General features: G+C 35.2%; 1 protein-coding gene across 9 annotated transcripts in view; it reads right to left on the bottom strand.

Annotated features, from left to right (window-relative positions):
• TJP1 (tight junction protein 1) overlaps positions 1-19,125 on the bottom strand; it is a 375,977-nt gene that overhangs the window by 35,505 nt on the left and 321,347 nt on the right. For all 9 annotated transcript variants that reach the window (XM_058736789.1, XM_058736790.1, XM_058736791.1 and 6 more), the window contains 5 exons: positions 17,509-17,612; positions 16,743-16,911; positions 15,783-15,930; positions 2,507-2,643; positions 1,294-1,399 (listed from right to left, as the gene is read on the bottom strand). In XM_058736789.1, coding sequence (XP_058592772.1) covers positions 1,294-1,399; positions 2,507-2,643; positions 15,783-15,930; positions 16,743-16,911; positions 17,509-17,612 — 664 coding nt within the window. The remainder of the gene's footprint in view (positions 1-1,293; positions 1,400-2,506; positions 2,644-15,782; positions 15,931-16,742; positions 16,912-17,508; positions 17,613-19,125) is intronic.

Here is a 19,125-nt window from a genome sequence, read left to right as displayed (position 1 = left end):
GCCTTTTTAAAGAACAGCTTTTTTTTTTTTTTTTTTTTTGAGGACAGCGGACAGCTTTAGGCCCAGTCTCATTGTCATGTGGCCTATAGGACTGACATTTTATACTCTGCTTTATCTGCATTAAATCAGCTTCTTGCAACAATAACAAAAGGTAAACCCATTAACTACTTCTGCCCCAAATCCAGTCACTGGATGTGAATGAACTGTTTTCTGGCTCAACTACAAATCCTGCCCGCATCCTCAATCTTCTTTGGTATCTGTTCTTGAGGGCTCTCCTGGGAAATAGGTCTCTGGAATCACATCGTTACTTTTTCTTAAACTTTAGAGTTATAAAAGCTTCCAAGCAATTTTTAAGAAAGGAAAAAAGAAGGAAACTGTTCCTTCACGATCTGTATTTTGAATTATCAGCTATCTGATATTAGCAATATACAATTTTAATCTGTGTCATACCCATCTATTTCAGGAGTTTTCTCTCTAGCTAGGTATTGTAGTGACAACCCAATTCCCTTTAGCAAAGAAAACAGATGAGAGCAGGGGTCTAGATCTAACCCACTTTAAAAAGTTTGGTTATTTTCAGTTATTAACATTATGCCCCTTTACCACAGAGGCAACAAAGACTAATTTGGTGATCATGATGGTTTGCAATCTGGTTATAAAATTTATATCTCAATCCCATAAAGTAAAAAACATATAGCAATAAAAGGTGTGGAATATAAAAAACTTACTTTTGAATTGCTAACAGGTTGAGAACAGGTTCTCAACCAAGGGTGATTTTGCCCCCAGAAACCATGTGGCAATGTCTGCAGATATTTTTGGTTGTCACAACTGGAAGGTGCCACTGGCAGCTAGTGGTCAGGGATGATGCTAAATATTCCACAATGAGAAGGACAGTCTACCACAATAAACAAGTACCCAACCCAAAATGTCAATAGTGTTAAAATGGAGAAACACTGTTTTGTTGTTGTTGTTTCTTTGTTTTTTGTTTTTTTTAAATGCTAGGGCATTAGAAAGCTTGTGAAAATTTTTGATGTTTAAGTAGAAAACAATTTTTAACTTTTGTAATTCCCGACCTGAAAACTAGGCAGGGACAGTGGTGAGAAAGTCAACATCCAAAAAGTTTCTTTTTTATTCTCTAATCTCTGTCATATAAATAATTTAAAATAAAAAACCATAGCATTAAGTGGTACACACTATTTTAAAAAGGATATGAAATATGGTCTGCGACTGCATTTTCACCTTAAATCATGCTGAATAATGGACAGAGAAGACAATACAAGTTTAAAATCACATTACCGCAGAATCCCATCTTCATGAGTTGAATTAGGCAGGACGCCATCAGATGGACTGACAGGTAAATCCACGTCTGGCTGTCCAACTTGAGCGTACACAGGCTTTGGTTCTAAAAGAAAGAAAATTTAAAAATCGTGCAAGAATCACTTTATTAAAAACTAGAATAATGTAAGCAGTCAGGAAAATATTCAAACAATAAAGAGTCCACGAAATACATGTAAAAATTCATCAGCAAAATATAAGCTCAGAGAAATTGGTAAGGAACATATATACTATATATATGTTAAAGCACAGAGTACAGTTACAAATTCTGATGTCTTTACACCAAGTATGCTGTTAGGTTCTGAAAAATCCTCTGGGGGAGGAGGGGAGAGGTAGATGAGGAAAAGGAGAACAAGACAGAATCACTACATTTCTCTCAGACTGTCAAAGCAGCCATCTTTCTTCACTGTGGTAAAATTTGTTTTTAAATAACCACATTCTTTGCCACTAAACAAGCAGAGCAAAAAGATTTGAGCAAAGGAACTGAGACATGAGAAGCAAAATCTCCCAGACTTTCAAGAAAATGGATCTAGGAGGCTTACAGATTCTTATATCTGATCTCATATGTTTTCACAGGGTATAACTTACAGTGCTTATGAAAACATTTTCAATTGGCAAAATAACTTAAAAAAACTTATGCCAATTTTCCTAAATGAGAAGTGTTGGAGAACAACTTTACTCAATTGTGAATAGTTGCTAACTATGAATTATTTATTTTTTTTCTTTTAAATTTTAGAGAGAGTAAGCATGTGGGAGGTGGGCAGAGAGAGAGAATGAATCCTAAGCAGGCTCCATGCTCAGCGTGGAGCCCGATACGGAACTCGATCCCACAACCCTGGGATCATGACCTGAGCTGAAATCAAGAGTTGGACACTCAACTGACTGAGCCATTAAGGCATCCCAACTATGAATAATTTCTATCCAGAAATTTTTTTTTAAAAATTCATGAAAGCCTACTGATTCATGCCAACCTTATACCCATAAGGAATATTCTGGAAGTCAAATACAGAAAAATTCAAACATAGGTAGTAGCAGAAGTAGGAGTAATAGTAGTAATAGAAATAACAATCATCATAATCAAGAAAGCATCTTTAAGTCTTCTGTAAATTCTGACAATTATTTTATTTAGTCTGACTGCAAATGTTTTCCGAATGTAGTATTTTGCTAGGCTTACCTGGAAGAGTGGGTGCTTGTTTCTCATTTCTTTCAACTACAACTTCTTCTGTTTTAGGTGTATGATCATCCGCATGCTTTACAGGAGTTGAGACAGCCCCAGGTTTAGTAATTCTCTCTTCCTCTCTGCTCCGGAGACTACACATTGGTAAAATTTAAAAAAAAGAAAAAAAATTATAAGCATAAAGATGATTGTGAAATCATTTGTAAGAGTACAGTGTAAGAACAGCCAAGCAAACTTTGAAAAACAATGACACTCTAACAGTTATCAAAATACTATAAAAACCTAATAATGAAAACTAGAGTAGTACAGATCAAAGTAACAAAATAGAAAATGGAGGAATCTATCCACAGTAGTAAAATTTATTAATGAAGTGGCAGCCCCAAGCTGTCAGAAAAAAGCATGCTATTTAATGAATGATGTTAGGACAAATGTCTACAGATTTAGAAATATTAGATCTCTATGCATATCAATGACAAAAATACAATTTCAGATGGAACAAACTCCAAACCATGATATATTTCTTAAAAATCTGTATCATCAAAAATAGAGGACTGTTAAAGTTCAAGGCACAAAATGCCTCATACATCAACAGCAGTGATTACATAAGAAGTTAAAAAGGATGCAAATAATTAAAATATAGTATATATTTTTTTGGTTGAACCAAATGAAATGGGGTTTAAAATAACTAAAAAGTTCAAACTGAATTAAATTTCATAGTTTGAAAGAACATGTGTAATGAGTTCAATATTAAGATTTATATACTGACCTAACAACACATACAAGAATTTGATATTTAGAACATATAAGGAACTATGAATCAGTTTAAAAGAGACAACTGAGGAAAAAATGAGTAGCAGGAAGGGACAATTCAGAAGAAATATACAAATAACAACAAACATGAAAATACGTTCACCTTCACAAGTAACTAGGAGAACGCACATTAAAGTAACTTGAAATCATCTTCTCATGAGAGTTTTCACAATAACATCAACTGTAGGGAGGGACATGGAGATACACAGACACTCATACAAGGATGGTAAAGTAAGTGTAAATAAGTATAACTACTTGAGGGCAAAATGGAAGTCATTTATCAAAACAGAAAATGCAAACATGCAATAACCTGCAATTTGACTTCTAGGTTTATCCTAGAGAAATACATACATGTCCAAGAACACATTTTGTTTTTGTTTTTTTGTCCAAGAACACATTTTAAGAATATTTATTATGTTATCAGTTGTAATAGCAACAAATAATTTGTGTCTTTAACTACTCTATACCACACACTGAAATAGAACAGTCTCTAACTTAATTTTCTTCAAACTTTTTATGGAAAATTCCAAACATATCTAATAACACAGAAAATAGTATCATAAAAATACCATGTATTTCAAAAATTTTCAACATTCTATCAGAAATTCAATCTGAAGCTAACAGTACCTTAACACCCAAACCATGACAATGATGGGACAGAGAAAACAATAAATATTTTCAATTATGAGTGGAGGAAAAAATTCTAAATAAAATACTAGCTAAGGGGATGTACTATGTAGTAAAAGATTATTATACAATGACCACAGCAGGGTTATTTCACAAGTATATGGCTAGTTTAACATTAGGAATTTATCACAGAATTCATTATGACATCTAAATATTACAAGAAAAAACTATCAAACAGGCATGTGAAAACATGCAACAGCCATTCCTAATAAAAACCACAAATAAAGCAAAGATACTGGAAATACAATTAATTATGAGACTAGTTCCCAAAATCAAGAGCTAATACCATATTAGATAGGGAAATGCTGAATGTATTTACACCAAAATCAGTAACAACACAGTGATACCTGCCAATACTATCGTTATTTACCACTATTTTGAAGACTCAGATGATATAATCATGAGATAGATGATAGATGGGCTTGAAATATTGGGGAGAATTTTAATGAGTATAAAAGAATAGTATAAAAATTATATAAAGAGAATTATAATTACATTTTAATTTTAAAAAATCAACTATTTTCCTCAATGCCCTCTACAATCAGAAGAAAATGAGGGGCGCCAGGGTGGCTCAGTCAGTTGGGCGGCTGACTTTGGCTCAGGTCATGATCTCACGGTTCGTGAGTTCGAGCCCCGCGTTGGGCTCTGTGCTGACAACTCAGAGCCTGGAGCCTGCTTGGGATTTTTTGTCCCTCCTCTCTCTCTGCCCCTCCCCCACTCATGCTAGGTCTTGCCCTGTCTCTCAAAAATAAATGTAAAAAATAAAATTAAAAAAAAAAAAAGAGGGGGGCGCCTGGGTGGCGCAGTCGGTTAAGCGTCCGACTTCAGCCAGGTCACGATCTCGCGGTCCGTGAGTTCGAGCCCCGCGTCAGGCTCTGGGCTGATGGCTCGGAGCCTGGAGCCTGTTTCCGATTCTGTGTCTCCCTCTCTCTCTGCCCCTCCCCCGTTCATGCTCTGTCTCTCTCTGTCCCAAAAATAAATAAAAAACGTTGAAAAAAAAATTAAAAAAAAAAAAAAAAAAGAGGAAAATGAAAAGGAAAAAATATGCCAGCACTAATAGCATTAAAAACTGTAAAACTCCTAGATAAAACCTGTGCAATCTTAGATTGGGGGAGATCTCCCTAAATGTGATAAACATTCAAAAACCATAAAGATGAAAATATTTCACTATTAAAAATGGTTTTATTTTTATTTTTTTATTATTAAAAAAATTTTTCTTTAATGTTTATTTCTGAGACAGAGACAGAGCATGAGTGGGGTAGGGGCAGAGAGAGAAGGAGACACAGAATCTGAAGCAGGCTCCAGGCTCTGAGCTGTCAGCACAGAGCCCAATGCAGGGCTCAAACTCACAAACCATGAGATCATGATCTGAGCCAAAGTCGGTCACTCAACTGGCTGAGGCGCTCCAATTAAAAATATTAAAATTAAAAACTGACCAGGCGCCCCAATTAAAAATGTTTAATTGCACAGGAAAAGATATAAAGATTTATATTTGCAACACACTCACCAAAAGAGCTACTACTAGCTGATGGAAAATGAAAAAGAACAATATAACAGAAAATGAGCAACAGAAATTAACCTGGCAATTTACGAGGATGCAATACTATGGTCAATAATCTCATAAAAAGATGCTCAGCTCTGCTACTAATCTGGAAACCATCAATTTAAAATAAGGAGTTGCCAAAGCGCCTGGTTGGCTCAGTTGGTTAAGTGTCCGACTTCGGCTCAGGTCATGATCTCAGGGTTCCTAAGTTCAAGCTCCGCACTGGGCTCTGTGCTGACAGCTCTGAGCCTGAGCCTGCTTCAGATTCTGTGTCTCCCTCTCTCTCTCTGCCCCTCCCTCATTCTCACTCTGTCTCTGTCTCAAAAATAAACATTAAACATTTTTTTTTTAAATAAAATACGGAGTTGCCAATTTACAACGATCAGATAGGTAAACATAGAATTCTGAGAAATAAACAAGTGTAGTCTCAAATATTACTCTTGGAAAGTCATCTGGCATCATCCGTGAAAATTTAAAAGTAATACCAACACACTCTTTAATGACTTCAGAAATAAAAAGCTAGTATATGAAATCATGGACAAAGATGCTTATGCAACATTGATTGCACAGGCAAAGACCTAGAAACATAATTTCCATAATATGTAAAATTTCTCATCAAAAGAATAAGCTGGAAGGATGGTCACATTGTATTGTTAAGTAAAATTAGCTAGCTAGAAAATAATGTGCAGAGTGTGACCTTTTTTAATTATTAAAAACACAAACTCTATATATGATGCTAAATAAATTATGGAGAAATATGGAGAAAGGCTTAATTCAAGAGGAGTGGGAAGTAGGTGAGGTAGAATAGACCTATTTTACTTGTTCTAATTAAGCATACATTGCACAGAGTCAGGCGTGGGGCTCGAACCCAAGGACCAGGAGATCATGACCTGAGCCGAAGTTGGACGCCTAACCAACTAAGCAACCCAGATACCCCAATTTTTAAATGCAATTAAGTCTAACTTTAAACAAAGAATTTGGTTCTATTAATGCATACTATTAGCAGTCTCTTATGAAGAAAATGTTTCTTACCTGTTACCCTTCTGAAAGGATAAAACATAAGCACTTTCCACAGTTTCTATTTTCATAGTCAATTATTCTGTGGGGGTGTACTTTTAGTTTTAAATTACTATGAGCTGCATGGAGGTAAACAGTCTTTTAGGCAAAACTATAAAAGTCAAGGTATTTTTAAATCATAAAAGGTCAAAATTTTTAGCCACAGCTTAGGTAATAAAATCTCACAATTAATCCAAGAATAAATAAGCACAATTAAGCTTTATCCCCAAAGTGCTCTAGGTACCTCAGAATTTAAAGGGCCGTACAAAACAGAAGATTCCCCTTACATTCTTTGCATAAAATATGCAAATGATGTTATAAATATATACATTTTAAAGAAAAAGAATGAGATTAAAGAATGCATAATTTTAATAGTTCTATAGACTTATTGCTCAGTAACAAACAAACTTTAAATTGCTTTAAAAAGATCTAAAAACATTTACAATTGATTTTATTTCTTCGAACTTAAACTTTCTCAATTTAAAAAGACTGATACTAATGAGAACTCCCATCCTGACTGAGTTATAACCTTCTGATGGAAACCTCCTCCATGATGATAACTAGAAGGGTGTCATTTATTGTGCTCTTGCCCCATCACATAAAACTGCTAGCATTTTCATCTTGCCTAATTTCCATACTGTATAGACCACCACCTTTATTTTTCCTCTAACACAACTGTTATGAATTAAATAACATTTCAGATAGATAGAATTCATATTCTATTAAATTTTTCATAACAACTAATACTTGGAGAATCACTGTTCTTTTTAGTGCATTTCTGTTATCTACCAAAAGATGGAGGCATTATTCAATAATACATGCAGAGTAGGAGCAGCGTTGTTAGCAGGATTATAAAGCAAATCATCTATGTTAATTGTAAATTTTCTAGAATCTGTATTAAATAAAGTGAGATAAAATCAATTAACACATTTTACTTATTAACCCATTACATCCAAATATTATTTCATTATGTAATCAACATAAATTATTAGAGGTAATTTACATCTTTTTTTTGTCATTAAAAACCAATGTGTTATTTCAAACTTAACAGTACATCTCAATTTGGACTGGCCACATTTCAAATGCTCAGTAGCCACATGTGGCTAGCAGCAACGACACTGGGCAATGCAGACACATGGTTAAGGTACAGAATCATCAAATTTTCCAATCATTTGAAAAGTTCTATTATGAGATGTGACCACTAAGTCTATTGCAAGACAAAAACCAAATTTAGACACCTCAGATTAGTTTACAATCAGTGGCAGTTATTGAAAGAAACTGGTAAAGCTGTGACAATTAAAAGAAAATATACTGTCCTCAAATCTTCCATACAGGATACTACCATGGCTCTGAAATGGTATCTAAGCTTTATAAAACATTTTTTTCTTTGCTATTATGAGGAAGGCTATCTTTGTACAAAAAACATTTTTGTCCTGAGTCAGACTCATGTTTATCTACACACTCTGGCTCCAAGTAGCCTAGACAGACATTTCAACATTCTACCTTAAGATCCTTTTTTTTAATATTTATTTTTGAGAGAAAGAGAGAGACAGAGCACGAGCAGGGAAGGGGCAGAGACAGAGGGAGATACAGAATTTGAAGCAGGCTCCAGGCTCCAAGCAGTCAGCACAGAGTCCGACGCGGGGCTCGAACTCACAAACCCACAAATCGTGAGATCATGACCTGAGCCAAAGTCAGATGCTTAACCGACTGAGCCACCCAGGCGCCCCTGGACCTCAAGATCCTCTTAAGAGCATTTTTGTTTTCTCCTGGAGGATAGGATATGGGGTTTATTTTCTGGATTTTTCATTTGTACATCAATCTAATGGTAGTGATCCACTGGTCTAGAAATTTTGGGTTGATTAAAAACCCTATGGAAGACAGCTGTTAGACAAAGTGAAACAGTCTCTGAAGAGCTTTTACAGTTCACGTAAATGAACTCATTGTAAACAGAGCCTTCTTTAAGTCTTACCCAGTTAACTGTGTAAATAGGGTGGCAGACTAACATACACACTGTCAGATCAGCAAGGAGCAACAACTTGTTTTAAGTGAAAAACTTCAGGTGTAAAATCACAACTGTTAAGGCCTATGGGCAGAGGGCAGAGGACAGGCAGCTTGGTCAGGGGCTCCCCCTGTGGGTTCTGGGGTGTGTCTCCTCAGCAGGCCCCTCCAGCACATAGCAGTCAGCAGTTTCCCCCAGTGACTCCCTAGGATAGTTGTGTGCAAGGTCTCTATCTAATAAGACACTTGCCCATGAACTCCTTTTCCAAACATTTTAGAGGGAAAACTTCCTGCCAAGTTCTTCTGAGAACACACCACAGCCAAATTCTCTGCCATTCAGTAAGCCATGGGCGTGCCCTCTCCAAGCAGGCTGGCTCTCACCCTAGGGATGGGTGGGGGAGCCTCTTCCTTGGGCACTCCATATCAGCACCAGGGGTAGTGGCTGCTCCTCATACCTGATTCTGATATTTAGAGTTCTCTCAGCTTCTTACTAGCTAATCCTTTGTTACTCTAATCCTTTTCTATTTAATCTATTTACATTAAACTTGCTAGGTTCACTCCAAGCTTGACTTGCTGTCTTGATTGGACCCTGTCTGACAAAACATGCCAGATGGCCCATTCTTCATGAAGCTTTCTTTCATACTTCTGGCTCCCAAACACCTTCCCAAATGACTGTTCAGTAATGCCTTATTTTAAAAATGACCTTAATATAGGAAATAAACTTGAGGGTGAATAGTCACTCCAGTAAAACATCCTTTTATCACACCAATTCCAAATTCCCATTACATACTAAATGACTCATCCTAAAAAATAAAGTTATACTTTCTTTTCAGAAACTCATTTATTGCATAAAGGGAGGCAAGACCTTCAGAACTTAGGATGAAAACAAAAACTAGGTACTAATTCCTTTAGAGGCTACTGGACTATCTCAGCCATAGTTAACAATAAAGACATGTTAAGAAACTAACCTAACCATACCCCACAGTTTTTCTCCATTGACAGAATAGGTCAGCATGGAGGGTTGGAAGACACCTGAGAAAGAAAAACTAAAGGCACACTCAAATCATTCTGACTATTTAGAATGCTGCAACCACTGTTAATTTTCTAAATTTTATATGGAAACAAATAGGTATTTATACATTGCAGTTCCTCCTTCATAGCAATAAAAAAAAAATTAATGATCTCTCTCTGCATGGCACATACAGAATTCTAGGGATGACAAAGGCAGAGAGACGCAGAGAAGAGACTCTAAGCTGGTCCTGGAATACAGAAATTAAGGGTAGTATGCCGAGAAATAGTTACTTTACACCAATTTTGCCATATTTATAAGCTAATTTCCCACAACTTAAGTTTATTCTTTACACACTATAATCTATTTTCTAGAAATACATGTGTGTGTGTATATGCTTTTGAAGAAAATCTGAGTATCTATATTGCTCATTTTGGCAAATGGCTTTTAGGTAATAATCCAGATACTTGTTTTTATAAAGTTTATCATTTTGTACAGAGTTTCTCTCCCATCTTACATGTTCATTTATTATGATGATGACTAACCTAGTGCATCTGATTTCAGACAGTATGATTTTTGCAGAAATGTGTAATTTTTAATAATGAGAAAGACTAAGAGACCTTTTTAAAATTTAAGGATAGCTTTGTTAGGCCATCACTGGTGGTATAATGATTATCAGGTACTTAGATTAATATTTAGAGTCAAACAATCTTCTGACTGAGTGGAATGTCTGGTTGATTTATAACAAGGGATCAATATTGTGACACTCTCTTCATTTTTTACTAAGGTTCTCTCCCAAGGACAAGAGAAGATCGTTATCTGGAAGTAAGATTTTTCATTCATTTACTATTTTTAATACATTACCAAGTGGAGAGTCTATTTTTAAATATCGTATTTTATGTTTTATATTGTACTTGTGTAAGAGCTGATGAACAAAATTCATACTTTTACTTTTTAAATTGTGGGATAAAGTATATTTAAGCTTGCTTTTATGCCATTAGATTCATATTCTCTTAGGAGTTAAAATTATTCAGCAATCATTGAGCACACATATTATTACACTTGGGTTGCTAGTTAATTACTAGAGAAGTGCATCAACTATGGTCTTCCCTTGGCCTGGCCTCCTTAGAAAGCATATCAAAAACAAAATCTCAGATTGGAATTTTAACCTGGTAACCTAAAATTCCCAAGGACTGAAAACAAGTTGGCTCTTATTTAAGTAACAGAAGTTCAGGATGGGTCATCAATATTCCACTCATTTCGAAACATTAGACAAAGAATCTCAGCAAAAAAACAAAAAAACAAAACAAAAAAAACCCCCAAAACCCCAAAACCAATTCAAGTAATAAACAACTTCTTAAAAAACTTTCATATTTTCTCTCATGAAACAATTTTTTCCAAAACAGAAGAAAATACTTCTTAGAACTCCAATCACTGTCTCCTTTACTCTTGTGATCCAGCATCCAGCTATTATTCCAACAAGTTGAGAAACGGCATGTTATTTCTTATTCTACAATAATCTTCATCTGGAGGGCTCTTTCTTACTCATTTCAAGATGAGGTCACTTTAGACAAGCCTTCTTCTCTGATCATGTTATCTAATATCGTCCCCTCCGCCTTCACTATCGTACTACCCTCATTTTCTTTATAGTACTTACCACTAACGGAATAATTTCCATTAGTCTGATGGAAAGTGAAATATATTTTTCAAACTTACTTATCTGCTTTTTTCACTTTGATATAAGCCTAAAGCTCTAGGACAGCAGGGATCTTGCCTAGTTTGTTGAGGGAAAATTTATAACCATATACTGAGAACATATACATGGTATCAATAAATATATAATATGGTAAGAATCAGCAGGATAATGTCAAAATTACTGGCAAAAAAAAGATCTTTCAACATTCACTCTACTGTAGAAAGTTCACTGTGCTGCATCAACTCACAACCAACTCCCTTAGTCCAGCTGGAAGGCATAGAATCCACGGGAAAGAAGTGATCAATTAATTTCATTGAGATACTTCAAGAATTATCCTTCTACCTGGCCCTTTCTATCTTTCACAAAGGAGAAACCAAAAACAAACAAACATGAAGGACTTCAAATGAAAAATAAAGCAGTACTTATACCAAATTAATTGCCAATATTATCACATGTAAATCTTGTTCTGAATAAAGCATCTATTAAATTGGAGATAATAAAACGTTTTTAAAGAACTAAAACCAAAGATCAGGAAACAAAACCCGAAATTCGCTAATCAGAAAATGGCACTTCTCCACATTTTACAGTAGTAAAAAAAAATGTACAACTGATACATGTAAATGTCTCAATAATTTTTAGCCAACTGGCAAAGTTCCAGAGAACCAAGCAGTATCTGAAAGAGACTATATATTCTAGAATTAAAGAATATTTACAGTCCTCTAGAATCAAATAAAATAATTATGGAAGATAATGGAAAATGTAAAATATGTAAAGAAAAAAAAGATCTTTAAAAGTCAAGACTTCTCTAAGGTATTTAAGCGGATACATTATATGCCCTATTTGCATAGGTATTAGGATTTATTGGCACTCTTGGAGAAACAGATCATGAGCTCAATTCAACCCTGTATAGTCAAGGGCTGACAGAAAAGGTGGACTGTATAGGTAAAAGGTTTTTATCCCAAATATATCAGCTTAATGGGGCTCAACACTTGGATTTGTCTAGAAATTTCTCATTTGTAAAATTCAATTTTACTATCACATATTTACTATATCATAACCCATTATCAATACTGATACCACTAACTTTCAGAATTTAGGGGGAGCATTTTCTCTCAGGAGAAATAATGAATAATGAGAATATTTGATAATTTTACAAAGTTTCAATCTTTTTAAGACACTGCTTGCAAGTACCTCAAAAGCAACCATTTTTATAAAATGAATATGCTAAATATAAATTAAACCTTTTCTATTTGTTATAATACACTCCCTAAAAACTTTAGACAACTTAGGCCTTAAATAAACTTAGTTTATGGAATGACTGAGTCTAATATAAAACATAATCTTTATAATCCAAATGTTCCACAATTCAACATTATTTTAATTAGTCTCAGCTTTTACTACAGTAGAATTTTTTCAATACTGAACCTGCTATGATAATCAGTAGCACCACAGTCACCTTTATTATAAAGCTGATAGAACAGAACAAAAAAGGTAAACATATGTTGTCACTCTAGGGAGAAAAGTCATAAAATGGATTGGTGTAATTAAATGTAAGTAGTAGGGACAGTAAACTATATGACCAAAGAGAGGCTTAGAACATACCCTGCAAATCAAACACTCAGTTATGTAGGGACCACAGTGAGATCAGTGAAAAGAATCTTCTCTGTGAGAGCTACCTTGTGAGCATGAAACAGTGGCACAAGTTTTGGGCTCTCTCAGTATCCTGAGTTCCTAGAACAAGTCTTGGCCCAGAAGGGGCTCTGAAACATCACTGAATAAAATATAAAACAAACCTGGCAACACGCATCAAGATGTAAGAAAATCACTGTAGTAATTCTCTCTCTCTATATATAATTTTTTAGTTCAATAACGCCTATTTTAACATTCTAGACCAGGGATTGGCAAACATTTTCCTTTTATGACTCTGTGAGCCATACAGTCTCTCTTGCAACTTCTCAATTATGCCATTATAGGATTGGTTCCAATAAAACTTTATTTGCAAAATCAAGCAGCAGGTTGTATTTGGCCTGCAAGTTGTAGTGTGCCAACCCCTGTTCTGGATAACAGTAAGGGTGCATTGCTCATCTACTTATGAAGAAACAAGCTAATGGGCTTTTCTCAAGAGCTCTGTCCACAACGTTTGCTCTCTCAGAAAAGATCATCACACAGAACTCAAGTAGGTCATGAGAATAATGGAATACAGAACCCATGGTGTTTTTACTAGAATTTTACTTTTAAAGAACACCTAAACTGTTTCTCAAAACACAGGATAATCCTCCACAACTCCACAGTTATTTGTATTTTAACATGAACTTTAGGAGAAAAAATGAAATCTTTAAGCAACTGGTACTATTGTACATCTTGAATGTGTGAAGGTCACTGAATTTTCAGAAATTAAATTCTTAGCACAAGAATTTGGAAATAATCTGAAGACTTCTGGCCTTCTGTATGTGAAGTACTATCTTTTCTTTAGTATGTACCACATGTCCTAACCAGAAGTTCCCAAATTTGGTACTGCACAGTAGAGGATGATATCAGAAATCTAAAAACAAACAAACAAACAAACTGTATTCTCCACCTCCACCTGAGAACAGAGCCTAGGATTCTGTATTTTTAAAAGATCTCATATAACTCGTGTGACCCATAAGGATACCTGAGGTTCCCAATTAAAACACCTCAACGTAATTTTATATTAAAATGTTTAAAAAAACAAAACAGAACAAACCTCTTTAACTTTTAAGTTACGAATGCCAAGTGTTTAAGAAATCTAAATGAAAAAAAGTCGCATCAAAAAAACTTTTTAAGATTTAGAATTTGCTCACAATAAAAACTAACGGCCAAAATGTAGATGATTCTTTTTTTTAAGGAAAATCATGTCCAAATTTCTTGACACCAGCATGGTTTCTAGGTGAGAGAAATGTGTTAAAATTATAGCTACTCCCATGAATCATCCAAGGGTGTGATTTATATCAGTGTGTGTGTGTGTGTGTGTGTGTGTGTGTGTGGTTGCAGCAATCCTTTCCCAGGTAACATCTATGCTATGTCAAGAAGAGTTTTAGAACTAATATATTAACTTGAAGCAGTTAAAAATAACAATCAGTTGTATCAGTTATAAGATAAGCCAGGATAGCATATGATGTACTATAGTATTTAAAAAAAAAATCATTATGGGGCGCCTGGGTGGCTCAGTTGGTTAAGCATCCAACTTCGACTCAGGTCATGAGCTCACAGTTCGTGGGTTCGAGCCGTGCATCGGGCTCTGTGCTGACAGCTTAGACCCTGGAGCCTGCTTCAGGTTCTGTGTCTCCCTCTCTCTCTGCCTCTCCCATGCTTGTGCTCTGTCTCTCTCTCTCTCAAAAATAAACATTAAAATAAGTAAGTAAATAAATAAATAATTATTACAACCTTAAAATAAAGATCAGAGTTAATATAATTTATAAAACTAAAATTTGAAATTTAAAGAGAATTCGCTTCATAAATCTCTAAAACCAGCAGTGCAAAATAATGATCATTATGGTTTTTAATGATCTTCAAAAAAGTTTTCTTCTGGCTACACACTCCTCCTTTCTCTGGTTACTACTTCCTTGCCTCCTCACCTTCCTCAAAGAATACACTGCCTCCAGTCTAATTATCTTGGCCTTCCCTCCACATTGTTTTTCTTAGTAACTTTAATGACTTCTATGGCTTGAGCTAACACCTCCATGCAAGTAAGTCCCAAATTAATCTCTAACCCTAAAATGTTCAGCTCAAATTTTCAAGTGCCTCCAGAAGATCTTCATATGGATTATTACAGAACCATAAATCAGTTGGTGGCCTACAGAGCCCTGGGAATATCCACAAATTCTATGTAAAATGCCAAATGTTTATGTGTACATGTGTACTATTCTAGAAATAAGGGTCATAATTTTCAGATTCTCAACTGTATATGCAACCCCAAAGACCACATAAACTCAGGTAAGTCACATACTACTAACATACCAGACTCTTTGGCATAAATACCAGACAGTGTTTTTTTAAGAGGGAAAACAAAGTCCGGGTTAAAGTGTCTAGGAAAGGGCTGCTAATATGTTTAACTTTCCCAAGCAGTATATTCTTTTAGCTGGCCAGCATCTTCTTATGCAGTGGGGATCAGCAAACTGCAGCTGTATGGCCAAGTGTTTTTCATAAAGTTTTATTGGAACACTACCCTGTCTGTTCATTTACATATTATCTACAGTTACACTTCTGTGCTACAGAGTAGTGATAAGAAATTATATGGCTTACATACTTAAAATATTTACCACTTCACCCTTTAAGAAGATTAACTGACCTATGTTTTTCTAGGTAATCCCTAAATTAATTAAAAAAAAAACAAAAAAAACTTCCAACCTAATCTTAATAAAAGAAAATCTATCTTCTAGTTTTATTTGTAAGCAATACCAGAAACATGTATCAAGCACACGTAACTATTTTAACAACAGAGTGTGATTACCTGCCACTGCTGGGCTGCTGTGGAGAGTGTCTGGAATGATCAGAAGGCTCTGACCGTTGGTCAGGTGATCGTGACCGGCTGTGGCGGGGAGGTCTGTCATGTGATCGACCAGAATGATCTGATGCCAGTGACTGAATTTCTGAAATGTCTGTTAAGTAAAAGGGTGCTTTTTATTTTCCCATGAAATGATCATAGTAAAATAATGTAAAATGTAAGATACTCCAATGATAATGAATATAAGCTACTAAATATAATTTCATATAAAATGGTTGATTTAAGCATTAACTTCATCAACCACTGATTAATAATGGTGAGCTGCCTACAAAACAAAAAGGACAGTGACAACATGGATGTGGACCTCGAAGGCATATGGTAAATAAGTCAGAGAAAGACAAAAAAAACCCAGAAAACAACCCACAAAAAGCAAAAATACAAACCCACACAACCACCAAACTCACAGAAAAAGAAATCAGATTTGTGGTTACCAGAGAGGGTGGGGGGAGGGGCAAAAGGAAACTGGAGGAAGGTCCAGACTTTCAGTTATAAAATAAATGAGCACCAGGGAAGAAATGTACAATAGATGATAATAGCTAACACTGCTATAGGATATATGAAGTTAAGAGACTAGATCCTAAGAGTTCTCATCACATGGAAAAATCTTTTTTTTTTCTTTTATCTACAGGAGAAGATAAAAGACATTAACTAAACATATTGTGGTGATCATTTCACAATAGATGTAAATCAAACCATCATGCTGTGTACCTTAAACTTCCACATTTCTCAATAAAACTAGGAAAAATGTAATTAAAATTAAGCCCTCCACTCCCAGTATATATATTTGTAATTCTTAGGTTCTGAAGGTGTCTGGCTTGTAGAAAATTATTTCATTCAAACATATCAAATCTTCCTACTACTTTAACAGGTTACTTAAAGGGACTCTCCAAACAGAACTATACTCACCATCTCTCTCAGAAGCATTAGCAGAATGGATACTGTCAGAAAGATCAGGGACATTCAATAGGGTAGCTCGTTCATCTCTCTGAACTACCATTTTTAACTTGCCTTTAGACCTTTCTATCAATGTCTTTGCATCTGTCAGTGACATATTTTCTGTCACGGTACCATTTATCTGCAACAGAAAAAAAAAACCTCTAAGTTGAAAGTAAATGATAAAAATACAAATGTTAACTTAATATTATGAAACAGGAATATTTAAATTACTCCTTGGCTTGCTGTAAGAACCAAAATTAGTCCTTTCATAATATCAAAGTACTCCTCTTTCCTGAAATAAAATTTTCACTATGCTGTTGCTATGTCAGAAAACCCGAATTAATATCTGAGCCAATCCCCAAAAGCCTGTCACTTTCTATTACTTATAAGCAAACAAACAAAACAAACATTTTAATAATATTTAGAGTAGTTATCAAAACCACTTACTGTGTAAGACTAGACATATCTACCTACAAAGTAGTTCCTAGCAGTGAAGGATATTCATTTGTAATGATTAATTTGCTCAGAATGACTCCATGCCTAAAGAAAAATATCAGTGTTGACACGTAATAACAGACAAATCATTTTTGTCCATTAAAAATGACAAACCATCCAGTGCCCCAAACATTGATTTTTAATTTTGGCAAAATTGCTTCAAACATGAGCAGAAACTATATGGTTACACTAGAATTTGTTTTCTACTTCAGTTCATTAAAATGTAAGAATATGACTATACCTTTAATACAACATCGCCTTCTTGAATATTGCCATCTCTTGCTGCCAAACTATCTTGTGAAATTTCCTTCACAAATATATGACTGGCCAATCGAAGACCATATTCTGAAATAACATATTTAAATGTCTTTAGCATAAACCGCACACTTTAAAAGTATAATAATCATCACCACACTGAGTTTTTAAGTACGATCAACAGCAAGAAATTATTCTTGGTCACCCTGCAAAGATGTCATTTCCTCTAATCATCAAAAAGTGTGCACTGCCAATGTGAAAGTAAAGAAAGTCTATGAGCCAAGCAGAAGACTGACATACTTATTCCAATTTTTACTCAGAAAGGGGAAGGCAAGAAAAAAAAAACAAACCCCAAGCCTGAAGAGAAGACCATTTTCTTCCTATGTTGTATTAAACTAGCTTCTCAGAAGGTTTAATGAATACACTTCTAAAAAGTGAACTGCTTGAGGTTGGAAAAACTCTGGAAAGGTTGACAATTTTAATGACGACTTGTATTACTAAGCATACACTGTTTTGTTTTCCCCAATTTCCCAGAGCAAAAGTTCTTCTGATTCTACACACCTCTAACCATGGAGAGAGACATGCAGAACATTACTATATACATTCTGTGTTGGTGAGAACAAAGGCTTCAACTAGCTGTGCAGATACAGGCAGGAGTTAAAAAGGCCAGTCCTTTCCTTTTAACCAACCAGGTATCCAAATGTGAGGCAACATTAATTTTATCTGTGGATGAGGAAATGGTCAAAACTGAGGAAAGTACCAGGAGAGTCTAGAAAACTGTCCAGGGACCTGCAAAACCGCAGAATTTTGTGTGTTTGTAAACCAGAACAATGACGACAAGAGCACATCAATAGGAAAAGGAACACTCCTGGCTCTGTCAGGAGAGAGGAAAGGACTCTGCATCTTACTGCATTAAAAAAAAGGTGGGGGGGGGGGGGGACAAAAACAAAAAACCATAAGTTGCAGCTTAACTTAAGGCAAATACACACAGAGTGCTCAAACAGGAAAAGAATCAGAGTGAAAAGAGAAAATGACTTTTCAGGGGATCTAGGCAGTCAAATATATGTGCTTGAGAAATGGTTGTTATATCACAGAAGAGTATAGTACAAATGACAAAAATGTCCTTATTCAAGATTAAAAAGTTATAGATAATCAATACAAAGATTACTTCAAAGTAATCCTCACATATTCATCAACTCCAAGTGTTTCCTTGGGTAAATATTAACTATACGCCAGGCACTATGGCTAAAAAGCAGCGAATGAGACAGAGGCCCTACACTCTGGCAACAGTCCGTAGGGGCAAATGTAAGTGTGAGGAAGAGTTCATACAAAGGCAATATAGGATTCAGTGTCCAGTACAGAGCCAGAGAGGAAGAAATACTAAAGCAGAAATACTATTAAACCAGAAGGATTAGGGTACACCTGTGAATGTGTATGTGGGGTGGGAGGTGGTAGAGACAGAATGGTTACAAACAAATGTCCCAAAAGGTATGAAGGAACAGTCATAACTGTTAGGGTAGCTAGGACTGAGGAGTAACTAAGAGAGATGCGAAAGAATAACAAATGTCACAGAAGATCCTTTAACTCTGTGAAGGTGTCTGCA

Source organism: Neofelis nebulosa, chromosome 7 (assembly GCF_028018385.1).
Source record: "Neofelis nebulosa isolate mNeoNeb1 chromosome 7, mNeoNeb1.pri, whole genome shotgun sequence".
NCBI classification, from domain to species: domain Eukaryota; kingdom Metazoa; phylum Chordata; class Mammalia; order Carnivora; family Felidae; genus Neofelis; species Neofelis nebulosa.
This window is presented reverse-complemented; position numbering and strand designations above follow the sequence as displayed.